At 39.0% G+C, this 21,237-nt stretch overlaps 1 protein-coding gene across 1 annotated transcript; it reads right to left on the bottom strand.

Moving 5' to 3' along the window:
* Positions 1 to 1,464: 1,464 nt before the first annotated feature.
* On the bottom strand, positions 1,465 to 19,351 carry VNN1 (vanin 1). Its single transcript, XM_027086184.1, has 7 exons — positions 19,124 to 19,351; positions 17,482 to 17,612; positions 11,666 to 11,858; positions 10,683 to 10,974; positions 9,883 to 10,244; positions 3,446 to 3,616; positions 1,465 to 2,447 (listed from the first exon to the last, which is right to left on the bottom strand). The coding sequence occupies exons 1-7, from the start codon at positions 19,334 to 19,336 to the stop codon at positions 2,265 to 2,267; spliced, it is 1,545 nt and encodes a 514-aa protein (XP_026941985.1). The 5' UTR covers positions 19,337 to 19,351; the 3' UTR covers positions 1,465 to 2,264.
* Between the last annotated feature and the right edge of the window lie 1,886 nt (positions 19,352 to 21,237).

Raw genomic sequence — 21,237 nt, 5'->3', positions numbered from 1 at the left:
AAATAAAATTGTTGGGAGTCTTAAGCAGAACAGAGTAAAAGATACGTGTTATAATAAAAGTGGTAATGAGTTCAGACTTATTGTAGGTGATAAGGCTCAGAAATTGTATAAGAAATAAGAGCAGAAGAGTTAATCATGGAGAATCTCTCCATGGAGACTGGAGGTGAGGATCATTGGGGGCATCTTGGAATGGGCTGCCACAGTGAGACAGAGAGAGAGAGAGACAGAGAGAGAGAGAGAGAGAAAGTGTGTGTGTGTGTGAGTGTGTGTGTGTTACATCATCATGAAGTTGATAAGGTAAATTATATCATTAAATGAGGAAGGGTCAAAAGTTTCTCTCTGGACCATTTACATTCGTCAAGGTATAAATAGATAGATTATTTTTTTTAAGTATATTTGAGCATTGGTCTTTCTTAGAATTGCGTTGTTTGTATCAAAAGAGCATCACAAATATTTTATGCAGATGAAAGAAAAATTACAGTTAAAAAGCACATCAAAACTATGATTAAGGGCTTCCCTGGTGGCTCAGTGGTTGAGAGTCCACCTGCCGATGCATGGGACACGGGTTCGTGCCCCGGTCCGGGAGGATCCCACATGCCGCAGAGCGGCTGGGTCCGTGAGCCATAGCCACTGAGCCTGCGCGTCCGGAGCCTGTGCTCCGCAACGGGAGAAGCCACAACAGTGAGAGGCTCGCGTACCGCAAAAAAAAAAAAACCAAAAAACTATGATTAAAAACATATATGCATGAAAGAAATCCAGAGTGAAAAAGTAATCAGAGCTAGGTATGGATGTAGTAAATAACATTTTTTAAAGTGAATTCACTGCTGCAATGTTAAACTTTAAGAAAAATCATTCTAAGACAAGTAAGCAAAGTTGTCACAGAGAAAAATATCAGATAGTATATTAATATAAGTAGTTCTTAGTTGATCTCCAGGAAAAATTTGAAAATAAAAACTAACAATTTCTTTCAAAAATTTTAGAACATACCAATGCAACAAAAGACTATGATGTGGTACCTTATTATGATTAGATAGTAATCATGTTTATAAAAATTATATTCACTTGTTTGGGGTATTAGCCTAATAGGCATATTTGGTCATAAATTATTAAAGGTAATCCTTTTGTGGTGTTAATACAACAGAAAGCAAATTGAAATATTTTATTTCTCCTTGGGTGGAAGAATTATAAGAAAGACACTCAAGGACTATTTGCCTATTGATTTGTATTAAAGGTTTTCAATACTATAATCCATTGTTATTTAATACTTTAGAGCAGGGGACAGCAATGTTTTTCTGTAAATGTAGTAAATATTTTCACCCTTTTTAGCCATGTGGTCTCTATCACATCTACTCCATTCCACAATTGTAGCATGAAAACAACCATCAAAAATACTAAACAAATAAACATGACTGTGTTCAATAAAACTTTAGGTGTGGAGACTGAATTTTGAATTTCAAATAATTCTCATGTGTCACAAAATGTCTTCTTTTTATTTTCTTTTTCAAGCCTTTATAAACATAAAAACCTTTCTTAGCTCATGCAAAAACAGAGTAACAGGCAGATTTGATAAATGTCTATTTTAGAGCCACCCTGTTAACTTGCTCACAGATTGACAAGATAGGCAAAGCACTAAATAAGCAGGAAAGCACCACTGAAAAGCACATAAAAAACATTAAGGCTCTTGAGCAGATTCCTAGATGGAAACCCAGCTGCCTTCTGGGATACCTTAGTGCTAGATATCAAGCCACACCCAACTGGCTGATGTTGAGTTCATTGATTTTCTAACTGAAATATGCAGAGTGGCTGAACTGTTGGAAAATATATGTACTTTGTACAATCAGAGGTGATATAATTTTAGCAATAAATACGTCACAGTTGGTTTTTCTGTGATAGTCCTATATCATTGTAATAGCTAACATATATAGAGTGCTTTCCATGAGAGGGAACTTGTCTAAGTACTTTAACTGCAGTAACATTTAATTCTCACCAAAAAAAACCTAACAGGTGGGTATAATTGTTGTTCTCATTTTACAGATTTTACCTTTCAAAATTCTTTCACTATTTATCTGGCTTATATTGTCGTGTGTGTGTGTGTGTGTGTGTGTGTGTGTGTGTGTGTGTGTATTTGTCTAAACAAAAGAAAAAGCGTATTAGTAATTCACTGATATGATAGACCATGACCACTATTATCAAAATCCCAGACCCATTCTTCTTCTCACATCCACTTAAATGATCTGAAGTAAAAGAGAGAAAATGTAAATATTCTACCAACCTAATGAGTACACCATAGGTATGACAACTATGAGCATTACTCTCAGTGCCTGTGCCATGAGGTCTGAGAAAGCATCTGGTGCACTATCCTTCTCATATAACCTTCCAAACAGAGTTACTGTCAAGATAGGTCCAGACAGTGGCTTCCGGCTGCACAAGTGTCCGTCACTTGACACCTACTTAAAACACAGGGAAGTTGACTGAGAATAACTTTCAGTTATACAACCTCACAACATACTCTTAAAATTCAGTACAACTGGATGAAGAAACAGTAGAAATAATGGCCAGATTCTATTCCATCTGAAATATGTGAAATTGTACAGAGTATAAGAAAAATTGGAGCTATGGAATTGGCACTGATCCATTTATTATTGAAATGCCCATAATCTATATCTTATAATTTACTCTGAGAGAGCATCTGATGAGTTAATAAACATAAAACAATGGATCTGAGAATAAATAAGAGAGAAATCTTGTTCTCTCCGACAAGAAAAAGACTCCTCCGAAGGGTCAGGCGGGCTTGACTAAGGGGGTTATGGGCTGAGCCTCTATCATCCCTGACACTCACTCACCACAGCCTCCCTACCTGCCTATTGTCCGCAACTCCCCACAGCAACTGTTTGGAAGAGGAGAGGGGAATGAGAGCGGGACCTGCAGGAAAAGTCAGTAGGAGAATGTGGCTGGACAGAGCACTTGCGCTGTAATAAATTATTTCTTGCATACTAACAGAAAAAAAAGGTTTTGTTTTCTTGCCAATTCAGCGACTGTCCAATTCTCTCTAAGCTTTTCCTTCTTTCCTTTTCTCTGATGGTCACACGGTGCCCTAGGCCATCCCTCCCCAGTGACACAAAGAGGCTTCCTCTGGTGGGACTGGTCCTGAAACTCTTCTTGAGTCTTCTTTCTACTTGACTGACCTCAAACACCCCAGCCCACTCCCTGAAGTCCCCACAATAAGATATATATCTTTATTCTCAAGGACATGCTCATTTTTCTCTAAGGGAAATTTAGACAAGAGATCCCATGTCCTCAGTGTCCTTGGTGAGCCCTAAGGACAATTCTACCCTTTCCAAATGAAGGTTTTCATGATATCTGTAAGCACTTGGGCAGGTTTTCTACTCAAAAGATGCTTCTTCTTACATAAAATGAGTTGGCAATATTAAGCAAAAAATCGTACCTGAAATTCTCCAGGTGCAAGCTGAATTCCACTCAGCAACACCTCAGGAAAGACATACTGGGTTTCAAAAGTGCCACTGAGGGAGAACATTTCAAACCTGGTGGAAGCAGTTTCAACTGAATCACCACAAGTGTGTAAGTCCATTGTTTTACACTTCAACAGAGTACAAATCTAGGAACGTAAAAACAAAACAATAAGTCTTAGGAAAGCCAGTTGAAACATTCTCTTGACCTAGAAAAAAGTGCCTATGCCCCTTTGTTTATAATGTTTGTTATAGTATTACTTCCTCATTAGATTAATCTGGTTCGTTGCTGAATACTATTGCAACTAGTAATAAAAATAAAGGACTTCAGACCCTAGTGCTTTCTGTAGTTCACTGTAAACAGATTAAACCACGTAAAGAAATAATCAGATCCTTGGTCTACAGTCATGAACAATTATACCCTAATTGTTTTCAAGTTAGCCATGTTTTTAATAATCAAAAGTGTTTGATTATTTTTAAAAAGTTTAGACACTAGTTTAATTTCTACCTTAGTGCCTATTTCTAACAATGAAGGAACTTTAAATCTGTACTGAGTCCTAGAATTGATCTAGAGACAACTCTTGTGATCTGGAAAAGTCACATACCTTATACCTGAGCAGGATAATGATAACAGCTCTTGTTATCCTACATAGTTATACTATACTACACTACAATACATAGCTATTTGCATGTAAATTTAAGTGTATGAATCACCTCACCATGCAGATGCAAAGTCCCCAAAAGGAAGATCCATCTTCATTTAACTCCATCTGTACTGCATCTTCAAAGCATTACTCCAAGCCACCTTTATTTCTTGCCTGACTAAAGCAATAGCCCTGAACTGGTCTCCCTGCTTCCACTTTTGAAGTTGGAGAGCAAGCGTTTTAGGGCAAGTGTGTCAAGATGGGATACAAATAACTTTCAGATAAAGGTAGAATGAACACATCCTTCAGTTTTGTTCCCTTGCAATCCTACTAAATCCAACTTTATTATTATTTTTGGAAGATCTAAACCCACAAGGTTAGGAGAACAGGAGGATAGATTATGGCACAAGTTTAGAAGTTGGGGTGTTGATGCAAAAATGGTAACTGAGGAAGCAGCCCAAGTGCCCATCAACAGACTATTGGATTAAGAAGATGAGGTACAGGGCTTCCCTGGTGGTGCAGTGGTTGAGAATCTGCCTGCCAATGCAGAGGACATGGGTTCGAGCCCTGGTCTGGGAAGATCCCACATGCTGCGGAGCAACTAGGCCCATGAGCCACAACTACTGAGCCTGCGCGTCTGGAGCCTGTGCTCCGCAAAAAGAGAGGCCACGATAGTGAGAGGGCTGCGTACCGCGATGAAGAGTGGCCCCCGCTTGCCACAACTAGAGAAAGCCCTCGCACAGAAATGAAGACCCAACACAGCCAAAAATAAATAAATTTAAAAAGAAAAAAAAAGATGAGGTACATATATACAATGGAATATTACTAAGCCATAAAAAAGAATGAAATATTACCATTTGCAGCAACGTGGATGGACCTAGAGAATATTATACTTAGTGAAATAAGTCAGACAGAGAATGTGGAATCTAAAAAATGATACAGGGCTTCCCTGGTGGCGCAGTGGTTGAGAGTCCACCTGCCGATGCAGGGGACACGGGAGGATCCCACATGCCGCAGAGCAGCTAGGCCCGTGAGCCATGGCCACTGAGCCTGCACGTCTGGAGCCTGTGCTCCGCAACGGGAGATGCCACAACAGTGAGAGGCCCGCATACCGCAAAAAAAAAAAAAAATGATACAAATGAATGTGTAAAAAAAAAAAAAACTGAAACAGACTCATAGATATAGAAAACAAACTTGTGGTTACCAAAGGGAAGAAGGAAGGTTTGAGGGACAAATTAGGTTATGGGATTAACAGATACACGTTACTATACATAAAATAGATAAGCAACAAAGGTATACTGTATAGCACAGGGAATTACACCTATTATCTTGTAACAACCTATAATGGAATTTAATCTGCAAACATACTGAATCACTACGTCGTACATCTGAAACTAACACTATATTATAAATCAACTAAAGTTCAATTTAAAAAATGGTAACTGATTTAACAGACATAAGAAAGCCAAGTTCTGAACTAGCTGTGGGGAAAGCTAAGAATCAACCTATCTAAACTTTTGAGAATACTCAAAAGTTTCCATCTCTGGAAGCACTAGGTACCTCAGGAGCTGGGAGTGAATTGGGTTGCTTGAAGAAAGGAAAATTTGTGGGAAGTTGTTAAGAATGCCTCAGTACTGAGTCCCCACCCATGGATGGGCAGCTACCCTTTCCCTGTTCCAGTAAAAGATGGAATACTTATTTCCAGAGAGGGTAAAGCAGAAGATGTTTAGATGGAGGTTTTGAAAGACATATTTGAAGGGGATTCCTTGAATGAATCAAACTGAATGGTAACCATCTCCCTCCACCCTGCAAGGTCATTTCCCTCACTTGACTCTCTAAATGCTGTCAAAAAAGGCATTTATCCTTCAGGAATAGGGTTGCCAGATAAATTACAGGACAGGAGTCCCAGTTAAATCTGAAGTTCAGATAAACTAAAAAAACTAAACCCAGTTTTTAGTATAAATATGTCCCAACTATTGCATGGACATACTTATTTTTTTTTAAGTTGCTGTTTATCTGAACTCTGAATTTACCTGGGCATCCTGTGTTTTTATTTGTTAAATTATTCAGGAAGGGAAATAGAAGAATTTTTTTTTTTTTTTTGCGGTACGCGGGCCTCTCACTGCTGTGGCCCCTCCCACCGCGGAGCACAGGCTCCGGACGCGCAGGCCCAGCAGCCATGGCTCACGGGCCCAGTCGCTCCACGGCACGTGGGATTCTACCGGTCCGGGACACGAACCCGTGTTTCCTGCATCGGCAGGCGTACTCTCAACCACTGCGCCACCAGGGAAGCCGGAAAATAGAAGAATTTTGAAACCTGGAAAACGTAATCATCACAAAGGGAAGTCTTTAAAGACACTTACCTCAGGGATTCCGCTAATCAAAAGCCCAGCTAGACCGTCCCTCTGTGAAGCTTAAAATTGGCAAGTATCACCCACAGGCTCAGAGCTTTTAGTCAGTTTTGGTAACCCTAAAAAGTCATCATATCCATGAAGAAAGCTTCTAAATTTAGAATTTTAAATTCGAAAACCTATGTGGCACCAGTCGCTTAGCTAGGGGATCACTGTCCAGCAATAATAACAGAGGACTTCGTTTCACTTGACAGCACTAACCAACCTCCCAACACCAAGAAGAGACCTACCACCGATCCCCTCAAGTGGAACCAAGACTCTGGGGCAGGCAGAGAAGCAGACAAGACTGAGAGGGAAGGATGGAAAAGAGGGAGGAAGAGCTGAGAGACTGCTGTCTTGTGTTTTAACCAGCTTTTTAAACTTAAAACTAGATCACAAAATTAAAAGAAAATAATCACAATTTTTTAATTTTAAAAATATGGCAGTATAATACCATATATATACCACGTATATAATGCAATATATGTCAATATGCTGCATAATATATAATATTTATATGGCAATAAATATTCTTCTACAACATAATTTTTTAAACTAATTTCCAATCATTGGACATTTTCGACCTGTGTTTTTTATACCATTTTTTTCACCTTTCTTCTAGCACCTCAGAGCACTGATAAGAAATATTGATTCCGCCGATATTTTCATCCTTTCCTTTCTTGTTGCTCTTTCCCTTAGGCCTATAAAGATAATGTTTCTCTCATCTATTGGGAGAACACAAAACAAAAAAAGCATGGGCCTCTCTGTCTAGCTTCTACCTTGTTTCCTTTCTTCCTGTATCAGACAAGATTTTTGCAGAAGAAATATTGACTCACTCTTTCAATATCTCACCTCCCTTTGACTTTTCAACCCACTGTAATCTGTCTTTCACTCTATCATTATGAGACCAGGAGATTCCACCAAATTTATACTCATTCATTCAATAATGGTAAACATATTGCACAAATACACTTCAAAATTTCCTCCCTCTGAGAGTCTGCTTCCTTTCCTTCCATGAGAGTACTCTCTAAGTTCTCCTTTATTTCTCAAACATATTTGCATGTTCCTATTCTTCTGTTTATTTCCTGCCCAAACACAGGAGTTTCAAAAGCTTCCACCTTTAGCTCACTGTTCACTGTTTTAGTCAGCTTTTGCAATTCACTCTTGTGGGTTTACCACCACCTTTTTCCTGCTGGTTTTCAAAACAATATTTCTAAATCTCGTATCTCCCTAAAGTATCAGACCCATATATTCAACAGCCTATTGGATGGCTCCAACTGAATGTCCCCAAAGTAATTAAAAACCAGCACATCCAAAGCTGAATTGAACATCTTCCCCACTCCCATCCAATTTGTTCCTCCTCTTGAATCCTGATCTGTCAAAGCATCACATTTCATCCAGCCACTCTTGCCAGAAACCTGGTACATTCTAGATCCTTCTTTCTGCTTTCCTGTTCCATGTCAAATTAGTTACTAAGTTTAGTTTTCTAAATATTTCTTGACTCCATACCCTGCTTTTATTCCTATGAACATAATCTTGGTTCAGGTCCTGATAGGACTATTTTCATAATCTAACTAGTCATTTTGTCCTATGTTCCATGATCCGTAGGGCAACCAGAACAATCTACTCAAAAACAGATGTGATCACATCATTCCCCTGCTGAACACCTTCCAACAGAAACCCATCACTGATGGAATGAAGTCCACATCTTAGAAATGAGAGGCAAGATCCTGCAGGATGTGATCCTGCCTCTATGCTCATCTTCCACCCATCCTTGCTTCTTATGCTACATTTCAGTGACAGTCAGCTGCTTGCTTGTCCCAGCATACCCTGCTTTTTGACATATCCACCCCCCTGCTCAGGCTCTTAACCCCACCTAGAATTCCCTCCCACTTTTTTTCACCTGGATAAAATAGCATAAGTTCAAGCAGCATGTCTTCAGAAACTTCCCTGGATCCCCAAATTAGGCTAAGTGAATCTCCTTAGTATTTCTATAGCAAAATATGCCTTTGTTCTATCACATGCCAACCTGTACTGAAATTATGTTCATCTGTCTTTCTCCCCTACTAAATTCCTCAAGAGGAGGGTCCATACTTATTCATCTTCATCACATTAGCACCAAATATAGGCCTGATATGTATTTGGCACTCGATAAATGTTTGCCAAAATGAATAAGCTTTGGTAGAGGTGCTTATCATACAGCAAACAAAATGCTACACAGTGGGCATGGTTCCAGCACTCAAAAGGCTTTCAGTCTCAAACAAGTATGTACATAATTTGACATGATATGTCTTTGAAAAAGTTAACCATAGGATATTTGGGAGTATATAAAGGAGTTACCTAACCCAGCTTGGGGAGTGGGAGTGTCAGAGAAGCCACCTTGGAGAAGATAACACCTGTAAAGCACTATGAGTGTTGAGTAGCTGGGGACCATCAAAAAAACAACAACAACAAGAACTGTTCAAACATCCGGAGGTTCTACAGATGCTGACACACTGTAGATGGGAAATGTCTCAATATGATAGAAGCCCAGGGTACATGGGGGTAGAAGTGACAGATGAGGACAGAGAGTAGGAAAAAGCACATGTTAAGACTTCCTGAGTCTTTTATGTTAAGGAATTTGATTTGCCAAGTAGAAAACAGTGAGGAATTTTAAGCAAGTGAGGGAAATAATCAGAAATGGTGTTCCATGATTTTTGTAATTATAGTGTAAAGAATGAACTGGATGGAACTGAAACTATCAATGGGAAGCCCTCTTAGGAGGATACTGCAATAATCTGGGTGAGATAGGATGGAGGCCAGATCAAGGAAAAGAAGAGCAGGATGAGAGAAACATGGAAGCAGCTTGTTCTTAAGGGTTCCACCTCAACTGGCTATAATAGCTCCCCCTTTATGTTGAGGGCTGTGAGATGTCTGAATCTTTGCAGCTGTTCTACTGTACATCACAGAGGTCAGCTCTATATGTCTCCGGGACATACTCAGTCTGAAGCTTCTTATAAAACAAGATAGGCATTAGTGACCGTAAATGGGAAATGCCTTGATAAGTTCAGGCAGGAAATATTAGACGTTAATTATTCATTAAAATTATCTGTAATTTGATTAATATATCATTTTAAACACTGGGACTGCAAGTGAATGTTCTGCCTTTTCCCAACCAGTTTAAAATTGGACTGACATCTAAGACTGCAAGTTTTAGCAAGTAAAAATTCAGGATACCCAATAAATTGGAATTTCAAATAAACAACCAATTTTCAGTATACACATGTCCCCCAAAGTGGGACATACTTATAATAAAATTAATTCATTGTTTATCTGAAATTCAAATTTAACTGAGTGTCCTGTTTTATCCAGTAATTCCCCTGCCACCAAAAGAATCATTACCTGTAAATAATAGCTCCCTTCCACAGTATGTAGTCCATCAAATGCCCCTAGTACATAAACTTCATCTGATCTCTTCTCAGACATCTTGTAACTTAGATGACAGCAGAGATCTTTCTGACAAACTGTGTAATTTCCTGTGACTCCTTTGAGCTCCAAGAAGGTGAACTCGTCAAAAAAGATGATGCCCTTAAATTCCTGGTTTCCCTTTGAGGGGGCTTCTATACCACTCGCATAAGAAGTCCAATTCACTACTGCTGTGGGGTGTGGGTGGGAGGCCAGTTGTGAGAGGAGGAGTTTTCCCTCCTCTGTCTTCATATCATAATGAAATGCTCTTGGAGAATCAGGTGCATAGATGCCACTTCCTGGAAATTGGAAATGACATTTAAAACAGTAAAGCAAAAAGGGGTTGCATAGTTGTTATTGTTATTCTAAACTCATGTTAACATTTTACTTTCTCTAAGCTATATATTTCATTAATTTCAGTAAAATATGTTGATAAGGACAGATAGGTGAGATGAAATCCAATAGAGTATGTCACCAAGAAGCCAAGAAGAGAGAGTTTCATGTAAGAAGTCGTAAATTTTGAAAAAAACAAAAAGAGTGTACATTCAAGTTGAATAAAACTAAATCAATTTATGAAACAATTTAGGTTGAGATTGATTCTACAGCGTGTCACCAGCTAGATGTGCAACCACTAAGAGTTGGAAAACATTGTATTGAGGAGTACATGTTAGCTAGAAAGAACATGATTTGTTTTTTCGTTTTTTGATTACACCAAAATCTTAAAGATGACACGTTACCTGTCATTTTCTTTGAGCGGTAATGTAAATTGGATGCAAGGAAGTTGACTCCCATGCCCATAGCCCAAGCTGAGTGGAATTCAATAGCTGACAAATGTGGCAAAACATTCATCCAAGCTGTTGGGAAGAGTATGGTGTCCACGTGGAAATCTTTCACCAGAGTCACAGCAGGATCATGGAAGAGAATATCAAAGCACGTGAAAATGCCAAACTTTCCAAACGTGGTGTTGAAAGTCACGACCTCAGGTTCCTTGGGTGCATTGAACTGATCTTCACCCAAGAAAAGATTTTGCTGCAATAAACAGAAGATGATGGGGGGGGAAATCTCCTTTAAGAAGTTGGCCTGGATATCACTGCATCTAAAAGAGTGCAAGCTCACATCTACTAAACAGTGCCAATCTCATCTACCACCACTGTCTCTGCAGGGAAAGAGTGTTAGAAAATCAAAGATCACTATGCTGATAGGATTACTATGCCTTTGGTTTAATTTCCACATCTGATAGATCTGTAGAAGGGAATCCTTATCTATTAAGACCTTCTCGAATATTAGAGACATAGGAGTGAAACAGATAACTTCTATTTGCCAAGAACACATAACAATTTTCTGCGGACAAAGAACTTTCTTTCCTCCTTTCTCTTTAAAACCAAGTCTATCTGGTAAGGAGTTTTTCATTTTAGCTTTGACCCTTTGTCAGGGCATGTCATTAAAAGGACAAAGTCCAAAAGGCAACATTTTATTTCAAAACAGGTAGCTTCTACTGATTATCACATACTCCTAATGACACGTTCCTGTGTTCTTAAATGAACAGGACACCTCCCTTTTCTAGTACCTTACCACAAATAATCATTACTTTCTATGCGTTGTCTCTCCTCTGCTTTTAAAGTAAGCTTGTTATTATCAACAATGGTGATTTTTTTCCCTTCTTGTCCACTTTATTTTGGTAAGCAATTCAGTAGTTGAATTATCTGCAAATGAATTCTACCTTATGGTAGCGGGCCACCAATTTCCCCTCAGAATCAAACACCACATCAGTGTTGTATTGGTAACGACCATCAGGGGGACAGTGAGGGTCACTGGCATTGCATGGCTTCTTGTCTCCAATGTTTGCCACGACGTAGATGGAGTTGTCCTTGGCCAGACAGCTGAGCCTTTCTTGCACTGGGGTGCGACCAAATCTGATACGTGTTCATTGGAAGAGGAAAAAAAATCAAACTTAGCGTTTAATTAAATTCAGAATGATAGTTGCCTGCACTTACGTGATATATACAAAAATAAATTCTACATAGCATAGATAGAAGGGAAGGATTAAAACAAGAAGAAACTTCAGAGGAAGTCCATGCTTGTGGGAATTTGGTTCTAGGAAACTATTCTAGGATAAGACTCCAGGCCATGTATATTCTTATGACATTTATCATCATCTGTAATCATATATTCATTTATGTGCTCATCTTGTATGTCACATCTTATAGATATTTGGGGACAAAGACACACATCTCCTGTTCACCGAACACATGTCTGAAAGAAAAGAGGTATTAAAAAATATTTTGAATGAAAGAACAACATTTTGGAAGTAGGATGATTGTGGAAAGATGGCAGAGTAGGAAGCGCCAGGAATCCATCTCTCTACCTAGATAAAACTTGCCCTACAGGAATATAGCTGACATAATTATTTTGGAAATCTGGAGTCTATTAAAAGACATGAAACTTCCAGGGAAATGCTTGGAAGATAAATTGCAGTCAGGTTGAGTCCATTTAAGCTCTTAGCTCAGCAGGGACTATCCATGCCCCAGCCCCTGCAACCCACCCCATTGCAGGCAGCCATGCAGGTGTTCTTGGAGCAGTTTGTAGGAGCAGGGTGGGCCATAAGGATCCTGTCTTCCAGATACCAAGGGTCTGGTTCTGATCACTGCTAACTGCTCTGTTCATGGAGGTACACACACAGAGACAGGCCATTATTACATATACTGTTGCAAGTACTTCCCCCACTGGCTGAAACGACTTCTAGGGGATTTAAAGCACCAGTACCTTCTTTTTTACCCCTTTTTGGAGCCAGACATTAAAGGACTAGGACATGGAAAAGCAACAACTATACAGAATTCAGAAAATCACTGCATATGTCCAGGGAAAGTCACAGACTAAGAAAAGACCTGAGAAGACATTAAGCTTACTCCCAGCCCGGAGACAGCCTACAACAATCAAAACAAACAAACAAAAGACATAAAACCCTGGAAAAGGGGGAGAATTTGATTTCCAGAGTTATCACATTATAAGATTCAGATGCCCACTTATCAAGAAAAAATCGTAAGGCATACAAACAGGAAAATATGACCCATTCAAAGGGAAAAAATAAACCAATAAAAACTATCCTGGAGAAAGACCATATGGCATACCTGCTGGACAAAGACTTTAAGACAACTGTCTTAACGATGTTCAAAGAACTAAAGAAAGACATGGAGAAAGTCAAGATAATGATGTATGAACAAAATGGAAATATCAATAAAGAGATAGAAAACCCGCCCCCCACCCCAAATTCTGGGACTGAAAATGACAGTAACTGAAACAGAAAATTTACAAAAGAGATTCAAAGACAGACTCAAACAGGCAATGATCTCTAAAAAGGATGAACTCAAAGAGACCCATATTAAGACACATTATAGTCAAACTTTCAAAAGACAAAGACAAAATCATAATTTTGAAAGGAGCAAGAGAGAAGTGATTTATAATGTACAAGGGATCTCCACTAAGATTATCAGCAGTTTTTAATCAGACAATTTGGAGGCCAGGAAGCAATGGGCTGATATATTTAAAGTGTTGAAAGAATAATACAGTTACTAAAAACCCTGTCTCTGGCAAAACCATCCTTCAAAAGTGAGGGAGAAATTAAGATATTCTATGTTGATATTAGACCAGATAGACTTTAAATCAAAAAAGGTTATGAGAAACAAAGGACATTGTATATTAATATCCAGAATACAAAGGGAACTCTTAAAAATCAACAACAGCAACACAAACCTGATTCAAAAATGGGCAAAAGACACAAAATAAAATTAATTAATTAATTAAAAAAAGAAAAAGGGACTTCTCTGGTAGTCCAGTGGTAAAGAATCTGCCTTTCAATGCAGGGGATGCAGGATCAATCCCTGGTTACCACAACTAAGACCCAACGCAGCCAAAAAAAGTTAAATAAATAGGCAAAAGATTTGAACAAAATTTTCTCCAAAGAAGATACACAAATGGCCAATAAGCACATGAAAATATGCTCAACTTCATTAATTATAGGGAAATGCTAATCAAAATTATGACAAGATACCTCAAACCCATTAAGATAGCAACGATTAAAAAAAAAATAGAAGAACAGCTGCTGGTGAGGATTTGAAGAAACTGGAACCCTTGAGCACTGTTGATGAGAATGTAAATGGTGCAGCCACTGTGGAAACCAGTCTAGCAGTTCCTCAAAAAATTAAAAATAGAACTATCATATGATCCAGCAATTACATGTTTGTGTATATATCCAAAAAGTTGAAAGCAGGGTCTCAAAGACATGTTTGTACACTCCCGTTTATAGCAGCATTATTCACAATAGTTAAAAGGCAGAAGAAACCCAAATATCCATCGGTGGATAAATGGACAAGCAAAATGTTGCACTATATACATAAAATAGAGTATTATTCATACTCATGTTCATACTTTCCTTAAAAGGAAAGGAACTTCTGAACATGCTACATGGTAGATGAACCTTAAGAGCATTATGCTAAGTGAAATAAGCCAATCACAAAGAGATAAATAAGGTACACTTCCACTTATATGAAGAAGCTAGAGTGGTTAATTATAGAGAAAGAAAGTCGAATGATGGCTGCCAAGGGCTGAAGGGAGGGGGAAGTCAGGAGTTATTGTGTTTTTTCCCCAGTTGCATTGAGATAGGAGTGGTATATAACACTGTATAAGTTCAAGATGTAAAATGTGATGATTTGATACATGTATATATTGATAAGTGCTTACCACAATGTGATTATCCTTCACCTCACAGAATTACAATTTTATTGTTGTTATGGTGAGAACATTTAAAATCTACCCCCAAGGCAACTTTCAAATATACAATACAGTATTGTTAACTGTAGTCACCATGCTGTACATTAGATCTGAGAACTTACTATAAGAAAATTTGGTGTCATCTGCTGGCAATATAAGAAAAACCATAGCAATCAGACACAAAACGTATCACTGAAAAAGACCAACAAGGATAGGAAACCGCATCTTAACAAATTATTATCTCAGTGCATTTATATAAAAAAATGACCATTTGATAGTTTTGCCCCCTTGTGTGCTTCAAGTCATATCTGAAATGCAGATATAAATACAATACATTGGACCACTTGAAGTATATTTATCCCATGTCTTTTCAAATCACCTGAAGTGGTAGAATAGATACATGAAATAGAAGCTTACTGTTCTGGATTTCTAAAACAGTCCCAATTACATATTTTCCTCCTATCTATATTAATCTTGAAAGTGCATCATATATTCTAATACATTTCCATTTAAACTACATTTTTCAGACTGCTTGCTGTACTCAGAAAAGTTCCAAAATTCTTTGTTAGATTTGGAGTTTAAAAAATGCATTTTGCTTATGTGAGCCTGAAATCTGCTTCTCACTTAATCCTTAATATTTGCTGAGCCCTTAAGGTATGCAGAGCTCTGTCCTAGGGCTACTGGGAACAGAAAAAGGAGGTGAAACAGAAGAATTAAAATATATTTTCTAAGACTGCTTTCAAAGTGTTCAATCTCAAAATATAATACAAGTCATCAATTATTGAAGAAGACATTTATTAACCTTAAAAATGTTATGAAATATTCAAAAAATATTTGTTGGGTCCTAGCACTACACAAAGCACCATGTTAGATATGTAGGCATCTGGGGAAAGGACATTCTGGGCAGAGCTGTCCAAGTGCACAGTGTGGGAGATACAGTGTAAAATATGGCTGGTGCACTTCAAAATCCTCTAATCTTACTGGAGAAAATGTGTATGCACACAAAACCCTGAAACAACAGTACAAAATAATATGCAGTCAAGTATCAAAATGCTTTTTCATTCAAGCTAGCTAATTAGGCAAGTTTTTTTTTTAACTTATTGAACTAATGACTGACTCTTTAATCTGCAGGCCACATCACCTTTATCAGAGGTGCAGACATCCGCTGTATTAAAGGATGTCCCTTGTTCAAGAATTCCTACTCATTCCCACAGTGGAGTACCCAGTACATAGGAAATAGTCAAGGAAAAAAAAGCTGAATAAGTAAATTCATCTTTGAGTTAGGCTCCTAGACACAGTTTGTCTCTCAAGAAATCTACAAGGTTTCCTCTGTGAGGCAATGAAAGCTTGTAAGTCATATTCTTCCTCTCAGCCTCCCAGGAACTCTCAGAACTGTATTGTATGTTCAACTGTAATTGTCAGCCCACTGCCGTGCTGCCTTGTAACCACTACTTCCTCTACTTTATTCAGGTAGCTTCTACTTTGTTTTTACATCTAAACTGTTGTGTTTTTTAATTATATAAGATTTTGTAAGAAGCCTCAGATCTTTCTGGAAGCATGTGAAGTATAAATGCTAAATAAATAAATAAAATTAGAAAGAGAAATAACGAGGGTCTGTTCCCATAACACCCAGGCTAAGTGGTGATGCAGACCCCCCCCTCCAAAAGGTTGGTGACTTTGAGAAAAGAAAGTAATCAACTCTGGATATGTCAAACATACTCAACAAGGCATGATATCTTGTTGTATGCGAGGGGTAAAGGAGCTGGACTCCTCTCTTCATTTCTCATCCTACATTCAATCTTTGAGCAAAACCTGTCAGAGCTACCTTCAGACTTTATTCGGAATCTGGTCATTTCTTAATATCCAAACTTCTACCATCTTCATCCAAACACCATAATCCCTCTGCCTAGATTATCGCCATAGCTTTTTTTTTTTTTTTTTTTTTTTTTTGTTATACGTGGGCTTCTCACTGTCATGGCCTCTCCCGTTGCGGTACACAGGCTCCGGATGCACAGGCTCAACGGACATGGCTCACGGGCCCAGCCGCTCTGCGGCATGTGGGATCTTCCCCAACCGGGGCACGAACCCGCGTCCCCTGCCTCGGCAGGCGGACTCTCAACCACTGCGCCACCAGGGAAGCCCCAGGCGGATTCTTAACCACTGCGCCACCAGGGAAGCCCCAATAGTGCTACTTTTATCAGACTTCATACTTCTTATTCTAGACTTGATGTAAAACACTTACACAGTTCTGCTATATCACCTCCTAGGTTATCACCTTAAGCTTTAAGAATTTCATATATATTAAACTCATCCAGCTACCTTATTAATGTGAAAGGAAAAATTTTAATCTTAAACTGACATGTGACTCTGTTTCACTATTTTCTCACTTAATTTTAAAAGTACAGACCTACATAGGGAAACAATTTTCTGTTCACTGGCAAGGAGTCAGAAGAGGTGAGTTTGGATATGGTTCTTCCTCTAGCCAACCACCCTGTGGCCCTAAGTTATGCTATCATCTCCAGATCATTCCTCCAGTGGAAATTCACATTGAATTTGATCATTTCTATGTTACGTTACAGCACTGACTTTTGTGATATCGTAATTCATATTCATTTTCCTAATACACATGTCTGTAGGAGATGAAAAATTATAAAACTATCTTGAAACTTAGAGTCAATAGTAAATCTTATACAGTGATCTTCTACAAAGTTTTCCCAGGTAAAGTAAGTTCATGTACATGATTAAGTTTTCCACAATATGTTTCTTTACCTGTCGGGATTATTACAAGGGATCCAGTTCACTTGAGGGTCTGGGATATCCTCCAAGTATGGGTAGATAGATTCCCTGTTGAAGTTAAAGCCGTAAATACCATCTTCTGGAGTCACAATAATATGTGCACCCTGTCAAAAATGAAGCTGAATCAAAATATTTCTCAAATAAGCAAACAGTCAAAAATGGGGCCTGCAAGAGGACCTGAGTGGCTGAAGGACAAACATTCAGGCTTTTTTTTTCCACCTTATTATTTTGCTTTCTATATTTTTATAATTTATTTTCTTTGCTCAACCACTTTCATTTTCTAATCCCACAGTAATCATTTCTATGTAAATTTTTCATCCTTTCATGGCTGTTAATATTTTTCCAGGCTATTCTCAGGCTCAACCATTCACTGTAGTTGTTAACTATAAACCTAACTCTTCCTTGGATAAACCCTCTCCCTGACCTTTGGCCAATTATTTTGCCTGAGTGTGTCAGGATTGATTTATCACTCTCTCCTCCACCCAGCCTTTCCTGCCTCATACCCTGCAAATGTGATTCCTGCTTCTCAGAAGGGAGCTCTGACACAGTTACCTGAAGGGTGCCAGGCCTAGAGGTACAACGTGAGCTCACCTGGGCACCTTCAGTAGGAGGACCATCCTGGAAGCTGCTGTGTGGCCTTTAAGGAAATAGTTGGACTAAGGTGAAAAAGAACCTCAGAATTCTTAATAACCTTCTAATTAATTAATTTATTTATTTGGTTGCGCTTGGTCTTAGTTGCGGCAGGCAGGCTCCTTAGCTGCAGCTCACCGGCTCCTTAGTTGTGGCATTCGAACTCTTAGTTGCGGCATGCATGTGGGATCTAGTTCCCTGACCAGGGATTGAACCCAGACCCCTGCATTGGGAGCTCAGAGTCTTAACCACTGCACTACCAGGGAAGTCCCCTTAATAACCTTTTTAAATCTTTGCATGTAGAAGAATGTATGTTGATAGATATATGTCATACGTATATATCCATGACTTTCATCAGACTTTATATATCACTTGTTTACCTGATCTACAAATAGCTTATTTCAACTATATTCGTCCAAACCACACACTTAAACTTAACCCTTCATTCAACTCAAGGACTTACTATGCATTAACATATGTACTTTTGTTGTCTTGTAATTAGAATGAAGTATATAATACACACTGTATATAATACACAATGCAATTTACATTTAATTGTCTTGGTGTTATGAACTAACCTAAAAACCTACAAACTCTTAAGAGCACAAAAGTACACCAAGGCCACAAACACTCTAAGAATAGCAACTGATCCCTCACCCATCTGTCCTTCACCCTCCATCTGTAGCAGAAATTCAAAATTGTTGAACAACAATTCAAAATTGTTGAATTTACAGCAAGTTCCTCAAAAGTTTGTTGCCACTTAATAACCAGCCGTTCTTTTCAAAATGTTGCTCTCACTACAAGGGAAGCATGTAATAGTGTCTTTGTTCTAATAACTAGGAGCAGGGAGGACTCCGTAAAAGAAGGACTTGGCTACCCTGACACATATGTCATTCAAAAGTGTAATTGACCCTGACAGTGATTCTGTCTCCTAAGACCCCACCCTTTTCTCTACGTAGAAGCCAGCACACTTGAGAAATGGTACCTGCTTTGATGCTGATGCGATTGCTTCCTCCAAAAGATCCAGATTTTGGTTCATTAATAGCAAGGCCTCTTCATAGGACACCGGTATCAGGGTGGCATTAGGCAATATCACTGCATGCTCATATACAGCTGCAGTAAACGTATCCAGAGAGCTGGCTGTTAAGACACAGAGAAAGAAAATTGCCGCATAATCCAGCAACTGAGACATAGTCATGCTGGAGTCCAACGATTGCTGAAAAGCAGAGCAAGCCCTGATATTTACAGGGAGAAATCACGTGGTTCCCAGAACTTAGTGCTTTAAAAATAAATTACAAAAGCTAAGTTTAAGAAAGCCTTCTGGTTTTACATCATAGATGTAGATGTAATCAGGTTTTATGTAACAAATGACCTTTTTTTCGCAAGAGTTTTTGAGGATCAAATAAGAAAATGCATATGTGTTTTCCTTCGCTAGGGTTGTCACAACAAAGTACCACACACTGGGTGGCTTAAACAACAGAAATGTATTCTCTGTCATTTCTGGAGGCTAGACATTTCAGAGGAAGGGGGTCAGCAGAATTGGTTCCTCCTGAGGGCTGTGAGGGAAAGATCTGTTCACGCCTCTTTCCTGTGTTTTGCTGTCTTCTCCCTGTGTGTCTTCACCCGGTATCCTCCCTGTGTACATACCTGAGTCCCAGTTTCCTCTCTTTACAAGGACACGTGTTAATGGATTTAGTGCCCACCCTACTCCAGTAAGATGTCATCTTAACGAATTACATCTGATATGATATTATTTCCAAATAAGGTCACTTTCTGGGGTACAGCGTGTTAAGACGTAAACACATGGATTTTTGGAATTCATACATTTGAGAACTTCAGCACCTAGTAGTCTATGTAAATAATTTGAAAAACAACTTTTCAATTTTGAAATTAGTATTAATATCATCATGTGAATATTTGAGCTTCATACTTTGTTCACTTTAGTTTGCACAAAATGGCAAAGAGTCAGAACAAAGGGGAATATAAAAGGGCTATTCATTGTCCATTCCTAGGTAAGAGATCACCCTCCAAAAGTAGTGGCTTCTAACAGCAAGCATGTGTGATCTCACATTTTCTGTGGGTCAGGAATCCTGGGGCAACTTGGCTGGGCTCCTCTGGCCCAGGGTCTCTTTCACAAGTCTGCAAAAGCTGCAGTTACCTCAAAACTTGACTGGGGAAAGATTCACTTCTCAGCTCCAGGCTCACACAGCTGATGGCAGGCATTGGGTCCTCACTGGTTATGGCCCAATAAGTTCTTTGCCACAAAGGCCTCAGGCCACACTAAAAGAACACTCACATTATGGCATGTAGGTTCCTTCAAAGCCAGAGAGCAAGAGAGCCCACCACCCAAGACAGAAGTCACAGTCTTTAGTATTGTCATCTGGGAAGTGACAGCCCATCATTTTTGTTGTATTGTATTCATTAAAAGCAAGTCAGTACACTTGTTGGGAGGGGACTACACAAGGGCATGAATGAGGCAGGGATCATTGGGGACCATCTTAGAGGCTGCATACCATACGAGTCATAGAGAGGGGAGTATAAAGAATGAGAGGGAGAATAAGAGGGAGACAGAGAGAGAGAGAAGAGAGGAAAATAATAGAAAATAGAAAAAGAGCTTATAGATTTTAGTATGGAATAAGTAGGCAAATTTTTTTTTTTTTTTTTCGGTATGCGGGCCTCTCACTGTTGTGGTCTCTCCCGTTGCGGAGCACAGGCTCCAGATGCGCAGGCTCAGCGGCCATGGCTCACGGGCCCAGCCGCTTCGCGGCACGTGGGATCCTCCCGGACCGGAGCACGAACTTGCGCCCCCTGCATCGGCAGGCGGACTCTCAACCACTGCGCCACCAGGGAAGCCCGCAAATTTTGTTTTACTTGTGAATTAAGTATAACATTTTATATTTACACAATTAGTGTTTGTTTGTTTTGTTTTTAGATTTCACTTTGGATGGTGTTTTTATAGTTCAATTTGCAGATGGGTATGTATGTTTTTTTTTTTTTTTTTTACTTCAGTACTACAGTAAATTTATTCTTTGGCTGCCAAAGTAGCCAGGAGGCTGTGTTTGCCCGGTCTTCCTAAGTCTATAGCAAATACCAGCTCCC

This window comes from Aethalodelphis obliquidens, unplaced genomic scaffold, assembly GCF_003676395.1.
Source record: "Aethalodelphis obliquidens isolate GAN/ISIS:26980383/991018 unplaced genomic scaffold, ASM367639v1 scaffold3, whole genome shotgun sequence".
NCBI lineage: Eukaryota > Metazoa > Chordata > Mammalia > Artiodactyla > Delphinidae > Aethalodelphis > Aethalodelphis obliquidens.
The sequence above is the reverse complement of the archived record's forward strand: the minus strand, read 5'-3'. Positions and strand labels throughout refer to the sequence as shown.

Bases quoted from the DNA above. Each gene is read 5' to 3' on its own strand.
- VNN1 (XM_027086184.1), bottom strand. From the start codon at position 19,336: ATGACTATGTCTCAGTTGCTGGATTATGCGGCAATTTTCTTTCTCTGT. The intron at 11,859-17,481 runs GTAAAGAAACAT...AACACGTATCAG, and splicing joins CCTTGTAATAATCCCGACAG to ATTTGGTCGCACCCCAGTGC. The intron at 3,617-9,882 runs GTAATGATTCTT...TTACGTTCCTAG, and splicing joins AAGGGAGCTATTATTTACAG to ATTTGTACTCTGTTGAAGTG.